General features: G+C 41.7%; 1 protein-coding gene across 4 annotated transcripts in view; it reads left to right on the forward strand.

The window, feature by feature from the left end:
• The window catches only part of LOC306654118 (endophilin-A3), a 578,788-nt gene that overhangs the window by 253,157 nt on the left and 306,078 nt on the right, over positions 1-19,553 (forward strand). For all 4 annotated transcript variants that reach the window (XM_079127387.1, XM_079127380.1, XM_079127379.1 and 1 more), the window contains one exon: positions 8,819-8,938. In XM_079127387.1, coding sequence (XP_078983513.1) covers positions 8,819-8,938 — 120 coding nt within the window. The remainder of the gene's footprint in view (positions 1-8,818; positions 8,939-19,553) is intronic.

Here is a 19,553-nt window from a genome sequence, read left to right on the forward strand (position 1 = left end):
TACTGGAGGTCTTCCGGGTACAAAGCCCAGTGCTGTGCACCACAGAAGGTTCAAAGAGGTAGTAAAGTGTGTTGACTCCATTTTCAGGTTTTCTCCTTCCAGGGAACTGAAAGGTGAAACTTGTTCCAATAAGATCTTTTCACTGATTACCCTGGGCCCTGCTTGCCAGGGCTGATTAAGAATGTGTACATCAGAGTGTGTGTGTGTGTGTGTGTGTGTGTCTGGAGTGCTGCGGGGAAAAGAGAGAGAGAGAGGGGAACTTAAGAAAGAAGGAATGCATGTTTAGTGGTAGAAGAAGTGGTGCTGTGAATGACATTCATGAGATCCAAATTCCAGTTTGCTAAAGAGTCTTAGTGTGATATATTTATTTTTTATTGGAGTATTACGATTACACATAATAGTGGTATTCATTGTGACATATTTGTACATACACATAACAATTTAATCCCCTTTCCCTTTCCTCTTCCCTCCCCTCTGATTCCCTTCTTCAACTTTACTCATTTCCCTTGTGTTTTCATCAGGTCCCTTTTTATACTTTTTTCTCTCTAGCTTTTATTAATGTGATATATTTAAATCCCAGAAAGGAGCTTCTCCAGCCATGTAAACAGTTCTTCCTGAATAAGGGCACCCAAAGGCCATCCTACCTCAGCAATCTGGGAGGGATAGGGAAGAGTCTGCTGCTGCTCACACTTCCTTTGAAAATGTGACCCAGAGTGAAGCTAAAGTGTAAAACTTGATGGTATTTTGGCTGAGTTGTTCTCAGATATTTTTTAAGATGTTAGATCTTTCAACTGAACAATCTCAGGAGAACATATATTTAACTGATAGTAAATAGAGAAAAAGAATCTTAAATCACTAGAATTAACTTTAAAAACTGGGAAAAAATGTTTAAAACTGCTTTTCCTTTGGCTTCCCGTCTTCCCCTGCCAAAGTAAATGTATTTTTTATTTTATCAGGAAGTTTTTGGGCACCAAAGATTGAAAAGTCCTGGAATGGTGACATCCTACTTGAAAAACCAAAATGGTCCTGGAGGTTTCTTTTTTTTAACCTTCATTTCAGATTCAGGAAACAAAATGTACATCAAGGATTTTAGAACAAAAATGTGCTTGGTACACTGAATTTAAGTAGTATTTTTTCCTCATGGGCCTTTGTTAGTCAGCTTTTTGCTGCTGTAACAAAATACCTGAGAAAAATAATTTAAAAAAGAGGAAAGATTTATTTTGGTTTATAGGGTCAGAGGGAAAAGTCCATGACTGACTATCTCCATTGCTTTGGTTCTAAGACAAGGCAGAACATCATGGCAGAAGGGCATGATGGAGGAAAGCTGCTCACCTCATGGCAGCCAGGAAGCAGAGAGGTGACTGATAACAAGATGTAGTTTCCAAGAGCACACCCCCTAAGTACACATTCCCTCCAACTAAGTTTCACTTCTTATTGTTTCCACCACCTCTGTTTTAGTCAGATTTTTTTGTCATGATGATCAAAACACCTGACCAGAACAAATTAGAGGAGGAAAAATTTATTCAGAGCTCATGGTTTCAGAGGTTCAGTTCACAGATGACTGACTCCATTGCTCTAGGCCCAAGTGAGGTACTGTATCATGGGGGAAAGTCCCAGTGGAGAAAAATCTGCTCAGTGCATGGTGGGGTTGGGAAGCAGAGAGAGAGAGAGAGAGAGAGATAGAGAGAGAGAGAGAGAGAGGAACTATGGGGGAAAATGCACCCTTCCAGGGCCAGTATCCAGAGACTGATCTCCTTTAGTCATGCCCCATATCTCTACTGTTAACCACCCAGTCTGTCCATTCTAGTTTCAATAGTTCGATTAAGTTATAGCCCTCATAATCTAATCATTTTGCCTCTGAATATTTCTGTATTAATAGAAATTTTTGGAGCTACCTCATATCCAAACCATAACAACCTTAAAATAATCCACTCAGCTATGAATCCCTCAATGGATTAATCCACAGATGAGGTCAGAGCCCTTGTGATCCACTCACTTCCTCCCAAATCCTACCTCTGAACATTGCTGCATTGGGGACCAAGCCTTCAACACATGAGCTTTGGGGAACAATCCATATCCAAACCATAGGAGGCCCTAAAAGTTTCAAGCTATAAAGTCCATATGTACCATCCTGGCCAGGGAAAAAAAAACACCAGAGGCAGTCTTCTTTGTAAACTGTTTGCTGGCTCTGAGCCTGGGATTCTGTCTGCTGCCCCTGGGAAGCACACTTCTAGACTTAGGGAACATTATCATTTAAAGGGGTTTTCCAACTGCAGGGGTGGTCCTACCCCTCCCATCCCTATGCTGAACTCTCCCTTGCAGATCTTGGTTGTCATGCATAAACACCGATTGATCTATCTGTGCTTTTCTATCCCGGGCAGTGACCTTTAAAGTCCTCTACTGAGCCATGGTGTCATGGGAAGAGTCCAGCAATAGTGGCTCAGGCTTTGCCCTCTTGGAGCTTGGCCTTTGTCCCAGTCTATTTAGATATGTTGGAATCTCACTTCTTCTATCTGGAATCTTATTCCCTTGTGTTGTATCACTCCTGACTTGAAGCACCTGACAAGATATTTTTTGAATCTTTAGTGACCAATGTGGAGACATCTGAACTGAGGAGACAATAATTGGGTAGATTTTCTACTAGCCTGAAGATAGGTAAAGGGCCAGACTTCAGTCCTGTTCCAGCTCAGTGTTTGTAGTGGTAACTAGTATGCCAGTGGAGAGCATGCCTCAAGTTTGGGCTGACATGAAGCAGGGAGAGTGATATACACACTGGTAGATGGAGTTGGAATCCAAAATAGTCCCAATGGACTAGAATGAAAGAGGATGTGAATGACAGGAAACTGGGCTGGTCTCAGTCCAGAGTACAGGAACATGGCTTAGCAATAGCGTGTGGGAAAAAGACTTGGGAGCCTCCACTGACCACAGTCTGAAAGTTGGTGGTGTACTGCTCAGCTGTGTTCATGCTCTGGAGAGGAATCAGCATCTTACCTCTAGGGCTCAGACTGAACCAGAAGTGTTCAAAATGATTCGTTGAATTTCTATGGGGGTCACATTGTGTTTTTTTTTTTTTTTTTTTTAAACTGGTGTCTGCTTGATTTTTTTTTTTTTAAAGTTGTAGATGGACACAATACCTTTAATTAATCAATTAATAATTTTATGTGGTGCTGAAGTTCAAACCCAGTGCTTCACACATGCTAGGCAAGTGCTCTACCACTGAGCCACAATCCCAGGCCCTGTGCTTGACTTTTGAGGCACATGAGTCCCATTCTCTGTTATAGGAATACCCACTTCTCCCTTGCTTTTCTTGTTTCCCATTACCTCATTGTGAGAGATAGAAAAAAAAAAAAAAAGAACAACTACAAAAGCCAAAGTGCTTTTTCCTACTCTATTTTCCACTCAGTATACTTCAGACATCAGATGTATGAGGGTAATTTCCTGCCCACCAGCCATTTCTTCAGTGGATACCAGCTTGTCCTCTAGTGAATCTGGAGATAACATCAAACTCCACAGGCTTAGGGCTCAGCTCCACTTAAGATGCCAAATATATAAACATTTTTATTTATATATGTTTATTATATTGCAATTATACAATCAGTCCATCCCAGCCTTGATAGTTATTCTTGATCCTTTATAGGGATGGAGTAATGCTTAGAATACTGAAATCCTAGTTTTGAAGAGTCATTCCATGTTACTTCCTCCTGCCAAAGTCAAAGACTTAAGCTGGGGTTTGGGGGTGGGGGAGGCACAGCTGTATCCCCAAGTCTTAGATTCATAGTCCCTGGAGGTACTGTCTGGATTCCTCCTGCCCTGGTCCCTGGTGACTCAGCAGCTGGTGGAGAGGATGCATTTTGGCAGCTTCTCTCCCCAGCGCTGGCTCTGTTCCCTGGGAAGATTGTACACTTCCTATCTGGCCTCCCTCCCCCTGTCTTCCCTCCAACTCTTGCTACTTAAGGGTCCTGACCTCTGTGGTCACCCCATCCCATAAGGAACCATATGCCCTTGAGTCTGCTGACAGTTAGGAAGTTACCTCCCATCTGGGTGGAAATGTCAAATGTGTGTTCCTTATGGTGCTCACTTTCTGAAACTGTGAATGAACTCAGCCATTTCTCCTAAAGGATGCTGCTCAGTTTTTCTAAGACTCTTATCCACTGAAAGAGAAGAGGAAATGCAAATAGGGGTGTAGTTTCCCTGGGTAGCCAAGTTTGTGTGTCCCTAGTCAAATGTTCTGACCCACTGTGTGCAGCAAGGTCACCACCTCACAGTATAGTGTGAAGTCAGAATGAACTTTCACAGGTGCTAGATCATAGTAGATACTCATAAATCCTAGTGGCCTTCCTTCCTTTTTTTTCTTCAAAGGACCTTTGTTGAATTGTTGCATCTACAGTTGGAGGTGTTGCCAGAGAAACTCCAGCCTCAGGAGAGGTGTGGAGGTTAAACTGTCTCAAAAGTTCTGTCTGATTCTGTAATTCTGCGCTTTAGACATATGGCCCATCCTAGACCCCACTCTGAGAAGATGCCAGAATTCCACTTGGTGGTACATATATGGGAGGGGAGTTATGGAGGAGGATGTCAGGGAAGGTGCTGGTGGCTGGGGCACTTCAGCTGGAAAGCCATGGGCTACTTTGAACTAGTTTGGTGTCTTTAAACTGGCTAGATTCTGATAGACCCCTGTTGCTTTGGAGAGAGTGAGTTCCTAGTCATAAAGGTATTCAAGTAGAGGCTGCAGAGTGTCTGGCAGGATTGCTGAAGAAGTTGGGCTAGATCAGATGGCCAAGAAGGTCCCTTCTGGTGCTGGGTGTTCATAATTGAGGGATACCACAACACTTCAGACAACCATGGAGGTACATGTTAACCTCACTGTGTGCTCAATACTATGGAGTTTTGAAAAAGACTTGGATTGCACCTAGGCTGTAGAATCCATTCCTGAGTAAAACTTTATTTTGGAGCAAGGATTTTTATAACAAGAGATGAGTATAAAATCTTCATTGTTTATCTATAATAAGTAGTAGGATGTGGGTATGAAGAAAATCTGGTTTAGCCCAGGGACTAGTAACCCTGAACTTCCACAGGGTTGGCAACAAAGCAGGTCCTTTACTGCATGGCTCAGGTGATACCACCCGCCAATCTTTCATGCCTCACCTCCCAGAGACCAAGCACTGTGGTGGGCACCTACTGTGGGGAATGCAGAGCCAGTGGAGACTCTGTCCTCAAACTTAGGGAAGTTCCTCCAAAAGGCAGTGCCTAAATGATCCTTGGAGGAGAGACAGAAGCCTGGGGTAGACAAACATATTATTTAACTAATCTGAATTTATGCTGGTTAGAGGGGGGTCTCATTGGAACATAGTTGTTTTTAGTACTGTAGGAATACAACAAACAAAGAGAAGTGTTGTGCTGTTACAAAAAGAGACCCCAAAAGACTTTATCTATACCAGTCTTAGGACAGTCCCACCTTGCCCAGAAGGCAGCTGCTGGGAGGAACTGCAGGGCAGTAGCAAAGTGACCCAGGAGATTGAGACAGCTCAGTGGTAGGCTGAATGGGAAGGAGAGAGCACAATAGGGATGGATGATCTTGGGACCCAGTGGCAGGGTGTCCAAGGGGAGGTGGTAGTGCAAAGTTAGGAGTCAGCAAAGAAACATGGCCTGATATGGACTTACATGGATCAAGGACCCTCATCAAACACTCATGTAACAAGCTGGATCCCATTCCTCTTCCTCCTAAAGAACTTTACTATTGCAGTCATCTATTCTGACCATCCTCTACCTCCCCCTCCCCCCACTGGAGTATTCTGGTGATAGAAGTTCTCCTATCTTTAAAAAGTCTAGCTGCCACTCCATGTTCCCCTAGCTATTGCCTCATTCCAAGTCTCCCTTCATGATCTCCACTTCCTCTTCTCCTGTCACTCATACCCATTGGAATTGTCCCTCTGCCAATTCACTGTCATTCCTTTTGTCAATGTCAACAGTGACCTCCTTGTTGCCAGATCCAGTGGACACTCAGCCAACCTTGTCTTTCTCCATCTCTTAGCACTCAGGTGATTTTTCTCTTTGACGCTGAATCCTTCTATGACCCAGTATTTTTCTTCATTTTAGTACAGATAATGATCATTGTTAGACTCTGTTTCTTTTTTTTTCCTACTCATTTTCCAAGTGTTAGAATTGTTGAGGGTACCTGGAAAAACTCTCTTGCCTACCAAACTCTCTAGGCAGTGTCCTTTCAAACATAATGACTGTAAGTGTGTGTGTGTGTGTGTGTGTGTGTGTGTGTGTGTGTGTGTGTGTGTGTATGTGTGTGAAAATGTCAGCTATGACTTCCAAATCTCTGATCTCTTGTCTCACATCTTCCTGAGCTCTTGAGTTGCATATGGAACAACCAACTCAAGCCCTCCATGTCGATGTCTCACAGACTTTTCTAACTTTACATGATTCTGTGCTTCTCAACATATCTATGCTTGCCACAGGGCTACTCATCTGTTGAATTCCTTTCCAGTTTGTTGCTTGAACCTCAAACCCAGAAGTTATGCTGGATTCTTCCCCTTTTCTCCCTCATTAGCAAGTCTGGATGATTTCTAATTCATCCACCTTGCTCCTTCTCCATTGCGATGGTGATCCTAGTCCAAGGAACCCTCCCTTCTTACCTGTTTGTATCAACAGCCTTCTAGCTGGTCTTTATGATTTCATTTTGCCTCCTCTAGCCCACAAAACAGTCAGTGTTACTCTTCTGTGATTCTAGCCCCTTGTCATGGTCTACAAGGCTTTGAATGTCCTGGCTCTTCTTTTCCCTCTTATCTCCATTTCATGCCACTTTTGTCCTTATGCACACTGAATCCAGCCACACAAACCTCCTTTCTTCAAGTTTGCTGGCCTCCTTTCCACTTTGGGGCCTTGAGACTTGCTCTTCATTTGGCAGAATACTCATTCTGGCCTTTTTGCAAAACCGGCTTCTTCTAATGCTTTAGTGATTAACTTAAGTCTTACCTTCTTGGGGATCCTTTTGCTGACCATCTTATCTAAAATCAAGCAACCTCCCTCAATTCTATTCTCCTGTCACCCAATTCTTTTCTTTTATAGCACTTAGAGCTTTAATTTTCTGATTTATATGCATTTGGTTATTTTATTATGTATTTCCTCCACTCCACTAGAATGCAGCCTTCATGAAAACAGGGTCCTTCTCTTTCTTGTTCCTCATTGTATCCACGCACATGACAGGTACTCAATAAATATGTATTGAATACATGGTCTACTTAATATAAGTATAGTATTGGAAGGTCCTCTACATTTAAAAAGCTGTTTTAAGGTGATGATTCTCAACTGCTCCCACTCTTTGGTAAGCAGATCTGTCTGTGACTTTGTGCATGGGAGCTAAAGCTCTTCAGTCCTGGTTTATGCCTGGCTTCATTATGATTAGCAGGTCTCTTAACTCTGAAAGCCTGAGTTAATTCATTTATAAAATAAAGATTTTGACCTGGATATCTTCTACAGTCTTTTTAGGTATCTAAAATTACGATTCTGTGAATTCTGAAGCCAGCAGAGACACATTAAGAATAGTGGTGCTAAATCTTTCATGCAAATGAAATTTAATAAGAAAACCTTGAAATTCTCAGTGGTATCTAATCTAGTAAAGTTAGATGTTCTCTGTTCCTTGACAAAACTGTGTGTTGGTTTCTCATCTTAAAGTGCAGTATTCAAATACATGTTTTCTTGCTTCAACCAAAATTGCAGCTGTGGTTTGGGAATGAGATCCATGGGGCAGCAGAAGTACTTCTACCCTAGAGAAGTACATTTGTTCTCCACTCATTCTGAGATCCATTTCCTTGGAGGAATACCTATGCCGTCTTACTCTGTTTCTTTCTCATTCCTTCCCAAACAGGGGGATTGAGGTTCCCAGTTGTGGGGTTAGTTCCAGTCCCATGTGTTTCAATTCAACAGGACTGAGCAATGGGGAGTCCATCTCCTTTTTGGCTTTCTTCCTTGAATCAATCAAGGCAGAGATCCTGGTAAGCATTCTGTATCCTTAAACTTCCCTTGGATGGGATCTCCCGAGAGAGGTGGATGGCTTGATGGTAACAAGCCTATGATCATTGTGTCCAAGGCATATTCCCCAGGGGTCTTCTTCTCCTTGACTTCCTTTAAACAGAAATCAATGGGGCTTGGTATAGTAATTCAGATGCCAGGGTATGAGTTTTCCATGAACTAAATGAAGTCTTTCTGCAAAACTCATGTTTATTTAACCTCAGGTTTTTATATAAACATATAAAGTGTTAATAGGAAAAAAAAAAAAAAAAAAAACTCAGAGGAAATCTACCAAAACAATTAAAAGTGGTGGTTATCACAGTTTGAAGGGATTATGGGTAACTTTTGCTGTCTTTTGTGGTGGTCTGTATTTTCTTAAGTTGCTATAATGAGCATGCCTTTCTGTTAGTGTGGAAAAAAATTGCTTCCCAGGTTTACACACACATACACACACAAATAATAATAATAAAAGAAGAAAGGAAAGAAAAGCAATAGGTTTGCAACAACAAAACTTAAGCAGTTAATTCTCTGTGGCTGAATTGCTGAAACGTGGGGAGCTGCAGGAGGAGGGCAGTTGTCAGGGGATAGTACCATCCTGTCATTTGAAAAAGACCAATGTGATATCCTGGTTTAACACTGTCCCCAGCACAGGTGCCTGATGTGCCTCACCGTGGTCTTTGCCAAGACAGTGTATTTCCATTTTCTGAATGCAGAATTCTAGATTCTCTTGGAATGTCCTTTTTGTCTGTCCCTTAGGAGGTCTGCTCTGAAGCCTTATTTGTAACCAGGTGACCTTGCCTTTCAGACCACAGCTGAGAAGTCTCCTGGAGCCTACTTCCTTCCTGAGTTTGCACTCTCTCCTCAGGGAAGTTTTCTTGAAGATACAACGGGGGAGCAATTCCTCACATACCGCTATGATGACCAGGTAAGAACATTGCCAAAGAACCCGCCTTTGCTTTTCTGTTTGGCCATGGGTGGGATACTGTCTCAAAATGCCTGCAAAATAATTGTTTTCCCCTGAATAATAGTAGTACAATAGATCCTGAAACTCTTGAAGGGTCCCAAGACTTCTGGATGGCCCATGTTCGCATAGAGCATTTGCTTGAGAATCACTTTTTCTTATTTCTATAAACAATATATGATGGGTTCATTCATTTCAGCTATCACCAAATTTATTATTCCATGATGAAAATATTTTAAATTTCTGTTTTCTGATTAAGCATTGCTTCTTTTTCCTCTTAGCTTTTACTTTGTTTCTTTTGTCAGTACCAACATATTTTTTTCCACCCCCATTTTCCATAAAGGAACAAATGTGTGTGTATGCATGATGTGTGTGTTTAAATCTCTTTATGAAGGCTAACCAGAGAAGAAGGCCATGCTTGACTGAGGTGCAGAAGCTGGACACTAAGAACTAGGATTCCCTTCCATTCCAAATTCACACTGATTATCTTCATAGCATTTCATATTATGTATGTCTTTGAGACACTCACAATTCACTGAAACAGAATGTTAACTTTGCCAAATGCAGGGGTTTCTAGTTGAGAGCCTGCATTCATGGGGCAGTGGAGAAGACTCTGATAGGATTTAAGCCTATGTGGGACCTTGGAGGATCTGGCAGATCTTGGCATGTACAGACATGAGTGGAAATGAGGAGCTGGGCACAGTTATCTTGTCGTGCACATGCTGGCTTGGAAGGAACCAGCCTAACTATTGAGACCAGCTGCTTTCTCAAAAGCCAGCACATTCTTGTTTGATTTGGGCAAGGCCTAGTTAGGGGACAGATTACTCACAAGGGGCAGCTCTGAGAAATTTAGTCTGCCCAACATAGGTAGATATTAAGATGGGACTGCAGGGAGAAGGACCTGGCTCTGGGGCTGGCTGGAGCTGTACAGGGGCTAGAGATTAGAAAGGGAGGAGGACTGAAGTCTTAAACAGCAGAGCAGGCTGATGCAGAGTGGAGACTCTTGCCCAGGACCATATCCCAGTTCAGAGGGGGACACTAAGTCATCTTGATCTTTAAGGCCATCGATAACTGACTTACAGATTTAACTCTGCATATTGGTTTGGGGTGAGGGACCAGGGCTGTGACTTTATAGACCACTATGGGCAGGAAGTCACAGTGGGTCACTAGGGCACAGGTGAGGTGAGACTAGTATTTTTTTTTTTTTCTTTTAAATTGAAAATTTCCACATTCACTCATTATTTCAAGTTAATGGAAAATTGAGTACATAAACAATTATTTGGGGAGCTAGGGTTGGGTGGGGGGGTTATTCTGTATTTGTGTTATGGAGCCCAGGAATTGGGTCTGGTTGCTAATAAGCCCTAAGACATCATTAAGTCACTTTCTGCCTTTCTCTCCAGTGGGTTTTTAGAGGGTCTTTAATTTATGGCTTCTTTTAATCCACAAATCAATGATTCAACAGGTTTTCATATGAGCACTAATTGAGAAGGCAGTAAAGGATAAAAGAGGGTGTCTGGAAAATAACAAGCTATGTATTTTATAATTAAAGAGTGGTTAATGCCTTCTCCAGGCTCCACAGATACATTATGTTTAATGTAATAACAATATAAAAGCTAGAAAAAGAGGAAAACAAGCCCCTTTGGTCTTTTCAAAAGGTCTAAAGCAGATCTTAAAAGTGTGTGGCATGCTGTGGAAATTTCATCCTAGGACATGTTGCTACAGAATGCCCCAGTGAATAGCATACAAAACCACTCTGTGTTGCCCCACCACAGTGTATTTCTTTTAAGGGAGGGGAATAAGGTCAAAGAAAACAAGCCAGTAACAGCACCCATGTTCCTCTGCTAATGGCAACACACACACACACACACACACACACACACACACACCAAGAAAACAGATCCTTGTACTAAACTAAATCTATCTCCTGAATGAACTTCAGGATTTAATCAGCTAGAGACTGTTAACTCACAGCCCAAGCCCTTTTCCTTTTCCCTCTTGACACCGAACATGTAGAAGGCACTACGATGTTAGGTGCTTCTCAGGCACTGGCAAGAAGACAGAACTGATCAAGCATTATCAAAGTTCAGGAAAATCACTCTCCTGTAGCGTATGCCACAATGTTAAGATCAATTGCAAACAGAAGCTCTGGAGATAGCCTGCTTTGGGTTCAAATCCCAGTTTCATTTTATTTGCTGTGTGACTTTGGACAAGTTACTTTACTTCTCTGCACCACAAATTTTCTTATCTGTGAAGTGAGAATCTGGATGGTATTTACCTTATGTAGGTACTTTGAGGATATAAAGGAGATAATTCACATAAATCTTCCTGCATTTGATTAAGCTATGATTATTTCTAATAATATTATTTACAAATGCTCAATTCAGGGAATCTCAGATATACTTATTCTGAAGGAAAGAAAGACAAATATTTTTCATTTACATCAGAGGACCCCCACATAACATTTCAATTTTTTTTTTTTTGACTGAGATTCAACCCAGGGCCGCCTTTATGCTAGTAGGTAAGCATTCTACCACTGAGTTACATTCCCAGCCCATTAAAATAATTTTTATTTTGCATATAATAAATGCATACATATATATAGTACGTGATGAATTTTTAAATATTTTTACACTACCCAAAATTAAGAAACCAAACATTTCTAACACCCTAGATGGCTCTTGTGCCTCTTCCAATCAATATCCCCCCACCTAAGGAGGACTCACTTGTGTCACTTTTATAAACTGGTTTTGCCTGCTTTATACTTTTAATTTTATATAAATGGAATCACACAGCACATACTCGCTTGCGTCTGGCTTCTTTCACACATCATTATGTCTGAGAGATTCAACCAAAGTTGTTGGATCCAACATAATATAGGGTTTAATGTCTAGCAGTCAGTTGTACTCTTTGGAACAAATTGTCTCATATTGGAACAAATTGCAGCATACTGGGTGGCATGCAGCAATGCTCCTGCACAGAAATTCCCAGATCGTCCTAAAAGGTTTGCAGAACAGTGCCTCCAAAGATTGCATACCTGGGGGAGTAGTGTGCGCAGTGTTCCAGTGTAGCCTTTACTATAACCCAGCCAGCATTTCACAAGTGAAAATGGGTGCAAGGTTTGTGGGAGTTGCCATCAGGGCAGTATTTGTGCAGTCAGGTAGCTTGGATCTCTACCTGTGCAGTTTGCATATATATGCCAGAGGTGCTGTCTGCTGTCACAGTGGCCTGAGGCCAGAGTGACAAAGTGCTTATGCATTTGAGGCCTCAGCCTGGTTTTGAAAGTTTCAGGGGCAGACATGAGTTCATGAGGCTCTTCCTCCCTATAAAATACTCATTTGATAAAATGGGAAGCAGGTGGAAAGTGTGGAGATATTGGCTTTCTTGGATAACCCTCATTGGACTTTTAAAAGTATTTTATCCTGGGCACATTTTCATGAAAACCTTCAGGTCAGTCTTCAAATGTCTCCTGGATTAGGTGTCTGGAAAACTAATAACCCTGAGGCCAGTAAAGCACAGCTGTGATGTAGGCTGCGTTTAATGAGAGGCATAAAAGCCACACCATGATTATTCGAAGAGACTAAGCAACTTCCAGTGAAGAGAACAGCCTGAGGCCAATGGAGAGCAGTGCAAATAGGACTAGTTAGGCAGCCCCAGTTGTCTTCCTCCACTAATGAACTTGTAATTTAATCAAGTTACTTGACATCTTTGGACCTCAGATTCTTTAGCTGTTTTAAAAGACAAGGTGACTGTATTTCATGATCTGTCCTCCTTCCAGTCTAACATAGTCTATCTTTTGAAACTACAAATAGAATATTCCACATTGCAGAGTGTTAATTGGATCGTTCTGATTGTGGTGACAGTCTTCCCATTGATGCAGTAAACTATTACTTAGAGAATTATAGAATTTTGCAGCTGGTGGAGACTTTGGCTCAAATACCCCATTTTACAAGTCAAGAAAACAGAGACTCTGAATGTGCAAATGACTTGCTCAAGGACATCCAGATGGTTATTTGAAAAACTAAAACCATTACTCTCCAAACCTGAGGCTCCCCCACTCTGAAATATACTCAGGTGCCTCCCTCAGAAGAATTGCCTTGAAAATTACATCCTCTTCTAAAAATCTTGATTCTACTGTTATGGTCAATAGAGTGTTGGGAACCTTAGCAGACCACAGAGAATGACTTAATATTAATGGATTGCTTTACCAGCATACTGTCAGTTTCTTCAGGAATTTAGAATTAGCTATGATAATTGCATTTTGTAAGCATTTTATTCCTCTCGAGTTTTTAATAGAAATCACAATTTTTTTCAGAGTCTAGATGAAACATGTTAGTGGAAATTAAAATGGTACTGACTTCTCACTGGGTAGCACATCCTTAGAATGAAAACCTTCTGGAATTTGGTGGCATCGGACATACAAGGTAGTTAGGAAGGATTACTAAGAGGATTGTGGTTGGAAGAGTTATTAGCCAGCCAAACCCTGGGACAGGAATTTTTTGGTCATTCCAGCTAATGGTTTGGAGTTTTGTCCCTCTGTGGACCCATTCACCAGTAAACAGCAGAACCTTGATTGGTTCTAGGGAGCAGTCTCAAAGTCCACACTTTGTTCTTTCTCTCTTCACTAAGGCAGTATTTTGAAAGTGGCTCTGTCATTCTCTGCCTGGGTCTCTTTCTGGGAAAAGAGGATGATGAGATCTTTTTCCATCTTTACCTTACTCTAACCCCCTGAAGACTGAAATGTGGAACTTCATTGTGGACTCTGATTTACAAGTCTGTGACAGCCTTCATGTTTCTCAGTGAGAAATCATTTATTTTTTCAAAAGGTTAGGAAACTTTTTGCACAACATTTTTTTTTTTATAGCATCTGTTAGGTGTAGGGAAGTGTGCAAGGTAGCATCATCCAGGTTTAGTGGATTTGTTGGAAGAAGCCCCCTTCTCAGAGGCAACCGCAGAGTGAAAAAGGAGGTGAAGCACAGCAGTAGGTGACTTAGATGTTGGTACCTATGTGTGTTTTTCTGACATCCATGCATTGTCTTTATGTATGTATATGTTGGTGTAATGCTGAACTTGCCACTTTTAGGCTATGTGGCACCAGAAGGCAGGAAAAAAGATCAATGCTATGGGTTCCAAGCACACAGGACAAATCTGGGTGTTCAGTAAATGGTGGGTTCTGGTTTTCCTAAAATTCACCAAGAACAAATCCCGCTAAAGTAATCTTGGAGCCATTTGTAAAATGACCACTTTTATTTCATTCTAGGGAGGTCCCTTTTGATCTTTCTATTCCCCATCATTCTTTCTCCCCTGTAACCTTCTCTTTCTTCCATAGACTGCAGGGAAGGAGCCTCTGATTAATTTAGCATTTGTGTCATCTCTTCCTGAACACATGCTTGAACAGAGTCAAGATGTTTGTCTACATTTCAAATGCTTTTAGCCATACTGTGATCTACCCTTGATTTTAGTGCCCAGTTGATTTTCAAGTTCTTAATATTCAATGCTACTTTATTCTTTTTTTTAACCCCTTAAATCTAACTTCTAGTATCTCTTCCAGTCTTTCCTTTCTGACCTCAAACAGGCATCTTAATTTTTAACAATTTTAATTACTTTCTTGAAGTCACATTTAGATTCTGAGGCAAATAATTCTGTATTTGTAGAAATCTGTGTAAAATCCTGAAGCATGATGACCTCATAGATGAAGTCTTAGTTGACTTCTTTTCCATCCTTGGATGTCATTGACTGCCTGTCTATATGATGTCTTATAGATGGAATCACAGCATGTCAGAGTTAAAAGGAATATGGGGATTTAGGGTTTTCAGGTGAGGTCTCTGAGAGGAGCAGTGCCTTGTGCTAGTCCCAGAGCCAGGCAGAAGCAAGGCCAAGTGCCTGTTCTTTGCCCTGAAGTTCAGTTAAGACATTTTACATTTAATCTGTGGGCAGGGAAAGTATGAGAGAAATGTTTGAATGAATTTTTTAAGACTAGTAATAACAATAATATATTAATAATGAAGTCTTTGTGTAGACCTATTCCTGAACTTCTTTTAAGTGTCTTTTTCTCTTATGCTATTATGCCAGGCCTAATTTTCCTTTTCCTTATTTAACTATTGATTTATGCATTCTTTCTATGGAGAAGAAATCTGTTTGTTGTGAGTACATCTTTCTCAAAGTAACTTCTTCTGAACTTTTCATGAATATCTTGGCCAGGACCTTCCTTGTGGTTAAACTGCTGGCAGACCTTAGAAATATCACTTGAGCTTTCCAAGTTATTTATGTAATCGGTTTTTAGCTTGGAAAGTGTATACCAACTTCTGAAATTTCTGGTAAAGGAAGATGTGTCTAGCCCTTGGGTCTATAAGGCTCTCTCATCTTCACTGATAAGAATGAGCCACTTACATGTTCTCTACGTAGGAGAGTCTCCGTATTGCTCCTGGCCTGTGTGTGTCATGTTTTGAAGCAGCAAGCCATTTGAGTTCGAATAGTTCATTCTTTTGTTAGTGAGTAATCTTGGTCAAATGTAGTTACGCTCCTTAAATATTCCAGAGATTTAGCAACCTAACGAAAAAGCAAGCCCATGGTCTGTTAGGAGGAGAGGAGAATGCATTAAGTAGAATGACATGTACTCCATGCTCAGGCACACAGCAAACACACTCCTCTAGCACATGCATCAGTACGATCTGTTCTGACTGACTTTGGTGCCTGTGGGCTCTGAATTTTATTATCATTATTTTCACAAATCAGTTATTTCTCAAGAATAAAAGAATTAGTCTGTTAGTAGGAGTTCCGACTCTTGACCTATGTAGACACTGTCCTCTTTAAGACTGTGTAGACACAGTCTTCTTTGACTCGATTTGGGGATACTGTGTGATTTTTTTTTTTTAAAATCACTTTTACCATATGGTTAAATGGTGGATATAGGCTGGTAAAGTTCAAGATAATCCCAAATTCAGCTTCCCCTAAAAGTTCCTTACTCCATTCAGAAATGCTGAGAGACAGGTCCTGTCTAGACTGAGCCTCTGCTGTCTGTCCTTAGATCATCTCTCCTCTCTGAGATCAGGTCAGTCTCTAGTTAAAATTCTCAAATTTTCAAACACTTTGAGACTAGGTTATTTTCAGTACTTCAACTTCATCCTTAATAATTCCTAGATAAAGGAAAGCAAGTGGGCTCCCTTCTCTTCTGTCTCCCCTCTTTCCCATTCTCCATGGCTTGCTTTACTTCCTCTTGGTTCATCTTTTGACATTGACCTCCACAATATTTTCTTTTGCTCTCTCATGGTCAAGAAAGCCCTGTATCCTAACTTCTCACTTTCTGCTTCAGTTAAAAACTGGCCTTGACCAGGCTCATTGCCTATGGGGGCTATTCATGCTGCACATACCAGGCAACATGCCACTAAGATGAGAGACACCTCTTCTGAGTCCTTTCTGCTACTTTCTGACAAGTCCCCTTCTCTCCTCCGTGCTCCTCCTTGGAGGCTCATGCTGTCTAGATAGATGGTTGAACTAAACATTAGCCAATGTCTTTAAGATCCAGTCATCACATTGCCTCTTTCCTTCAAAGCCCTGCCATGATTCTGAGAATGTTCAGGATTGTAGACAACCCAAACTTCAGTCTGTCCCTTCTGTCCCTATCATTTCTGGATCTCTCTGGCTCCAGTGATCTTCCCCCACCTTCTATTTCAGCCACCCATTCCAAGTGTCCAATCTCGTCTTGTCAGTCTTGAAACTTCTCCGCCTTACAAATATTATAACTCTGCAGCCTCTCTCAGCCCCAGTTCACTCTTTCCCATTCTCCCACACTTGGTCCTACAGCATGCCTTGTTTCTTATGTCAAGTAGATGTCCTGTTCTCTTATTCCTCAATTTCATTCAGGTGACCAGGTTTTTTCCCACCTTACTAGGTCCCCTGTCATATGGATTCTCTTGTCAGTGTTGTCTTTTTCCTTATGTGTACTTTTCCTGGGGTGTTATCCCTGGACGTGTATGACTCAGTGACTTTCCCTGTCCTGTACTTGAATGACCTCTGAGCCTTGCTGAAGAAAGTCACCCATTTATGCAATACAGCCTCATGTAGTTGGGAAGCCCTCAATATTACTTTGATTACCTCTAGTTCTTGTTTTGACCACTCTTATCACTTCACAGCTTCTCTACTCCTGAATGCATGTCTCTTCTTAAAGAATGCCTATGATTAGATTCTGCAGTAGTTCATCCTTCTTAGGTATAACAAAAGAAATAGGTTTTATTTGTATCTACTGCCTTGCAAAAAGGGCAGGGCTTTGCATGGGAGACTGGATTTGCCAAGAGTAATGGCAGCTGGAGGACCAGGTGGAAGTGTCTTCTTTCTTTTTCTTGCACAGGCATAAAGCAAAAGTTGGCAGAGCTACAAAACAAAGGTGAGTGGATTTTCTGGCTAGGTAAGAGAGGGCTATGTTAGGCAAGGAAAGACTTCCCTGATTCTCTCCAAGCTGAACTTGGAAGAGCTAGATGGAGAAGCAATAATGGAATTTATTCCCTGTCATGAGGGATTTGAGGCATTATGTTTTGATTGGCTTATTTGGAATTTGGAAACATTTCCTTTTGCTTGGCCAGTTCTGGCCTGCATCGCAGAAGTGCAGCCATGGTTTGCAAAGAGGTTCCTGGCTGTCTAAGGCACCATAGGCTCAGGTCATTCAGTGAATGCTTTTGTCTCTCGTACTTAGGGATTTGTGTTTCCTTGAGTCTGGACTTTGAGGGCTGAGAGGCTTGAGGACTCTTTGGCATGATGGGAAAATGGCTCTGCCATTTTGATGGTCAGTCAGAGAAGTGTATCGAAAGCATCTATTGTGTTATTCTCTATGTTTAATTGCTTCTTGAATATCCTTAATCTGAGGCTTGTGTAAACTGCTCTAGGGTGGCCAACCTTTCTAGTTTTCCTGGCACCAATACAGTGCCACTTTCTACCTTATCTTCCAGCCTGGGTTTACTTTCCACTCTTGGGCTAGGGTTCTCTAGTGAGATCAGTAGCCCTGAAGTCCTTGCCCTGCTAGCTGTTGCGTTGCTGAGGCATCCCAAGGACAAGTGGGGCACAGGTGTGTAACTGTTCAGGGATGCCCCACTTGGGGCACTTCTTCTGCATTGCTAAACTGCACATTTATAGGCCAGGTGTTATTAGCGAATCTGTGCACTTCCTTCCCTTCAAATCACTTTTCCTCAACTGCCACCTTTGCATGAAGTGCTTGGAACATCTCCCTCTGATTTTTAGACCCTCTTACCCTCCCTGTTATCACTGTCTAGCCCTTATTTATACTTCAGCTCCATTGTTACTTCCTCAGGGACATCTTCCCTGATACCATCTTCGCCTTCACTTTCTACGCTGTCTGACCTTCCTTTCTTCCTCTTTCCCTCCCTCGCTTGCACTCTCTCCCCCTTCCTTCCTCCTGCCTATCCTTTCTTCCTATCTCATCCTGGGATCTTTCTTTCTGACAGCATTTTCTTCCTCCTAGCTTGCCTTAACCCTCATTGGTGGTGGGTGGAGGGAACTGAGAGGAGAAGGTGGGTGTGGTGACACAGTGCTCACAGTGCAGTTTGCATTCTTGTTTGGGTGACTTATCTATCCCAATAGCAAACCCTGTGGGGATGCTGCCTCATAAACAGTTTCAAGAAAACATAATCCAGGAATTGAGATTTGGATCACTTTCTGTTGAGCCTCATGTCCCCAGGGTTAGCAGTGACAGTCCAGGACTGTGACTGATGGCCCTTAATATTGCCTCTTCCAAGAAACAAGTTTCAGTTATGTTCATCATCCTGCACATGCACAAAAGTACAATTGTTTTGGACTGATTTACATTTCTAAAAATTAATAATGTATGGTTGTTTACATGAATATATTTGAGTTTTGTGAAAATTGGCACACGTAACACACACCCTCTTTCCCAGAGCTGGATTTTTAACTAATCAAGTAATCTCCATCAAGTCTTCCATTACCCACTTTGAGGTCCTCACATTAATTCCCTCTCTTCTGCTCCCAGCACAGTGACTATTTCCTCCTTTGTATTCCACTGACCTCTGTGTCCCTTAGAGACAGGGCCTGTGTCTTCTCCTCACTGTGGCTTCAGTTCATTGAACATGTCTGTTTAAGGTCATACCCTTCGTCAAAAATCTTAAGTGGGTCCTTGTTTCCTCCTTTACAGTATGTTAACTCCCCAAGTGTCATTTAAGTCCCTACACAGCTTGACCTCTGGTTATATTTCTTGCCTCCCCTTGTTTTCCCTGTGTGCTCTGTGCTCTGACCAAACTGCACATCATGTCTTGCCCTTTCTCATTTTGCTCTGTGCCCTGCCTTTGGCATGCAGCGCTAGTTCTTCATCAAATTTCAGCTTTTCCTGCAGTGCCCAGCTGAGCGTCTCTCTCTTCCAGGAACTTTCAGGGAAGGTGTTTCTTTGGGCTGTTTAGAGGACAGTAGCTCATCCTTGCTTATGGCTCTCAGTCTTCATCTGGGCCTATAATACACGGATATCTTATCTCTACCACTAGACTCTACCACTCTAGAGCTGGCCACTGTGATTTTTTGGTATACCTCTGTAGATGCAGAATGTCTAGAAGGTCTATTTTCA

This window comes from Sciurus vulgaris, assembly GCF_902686455.1.
Source record: "Sciurus vulgaris genome assembly, chromosome: 2".
Taxonomy (NCBI): Eukaryota; Metazoa; Chordata; class Mammalia; order Rodentia; family Sciuridae; genus Sciurus; species Sciurus vulgaris.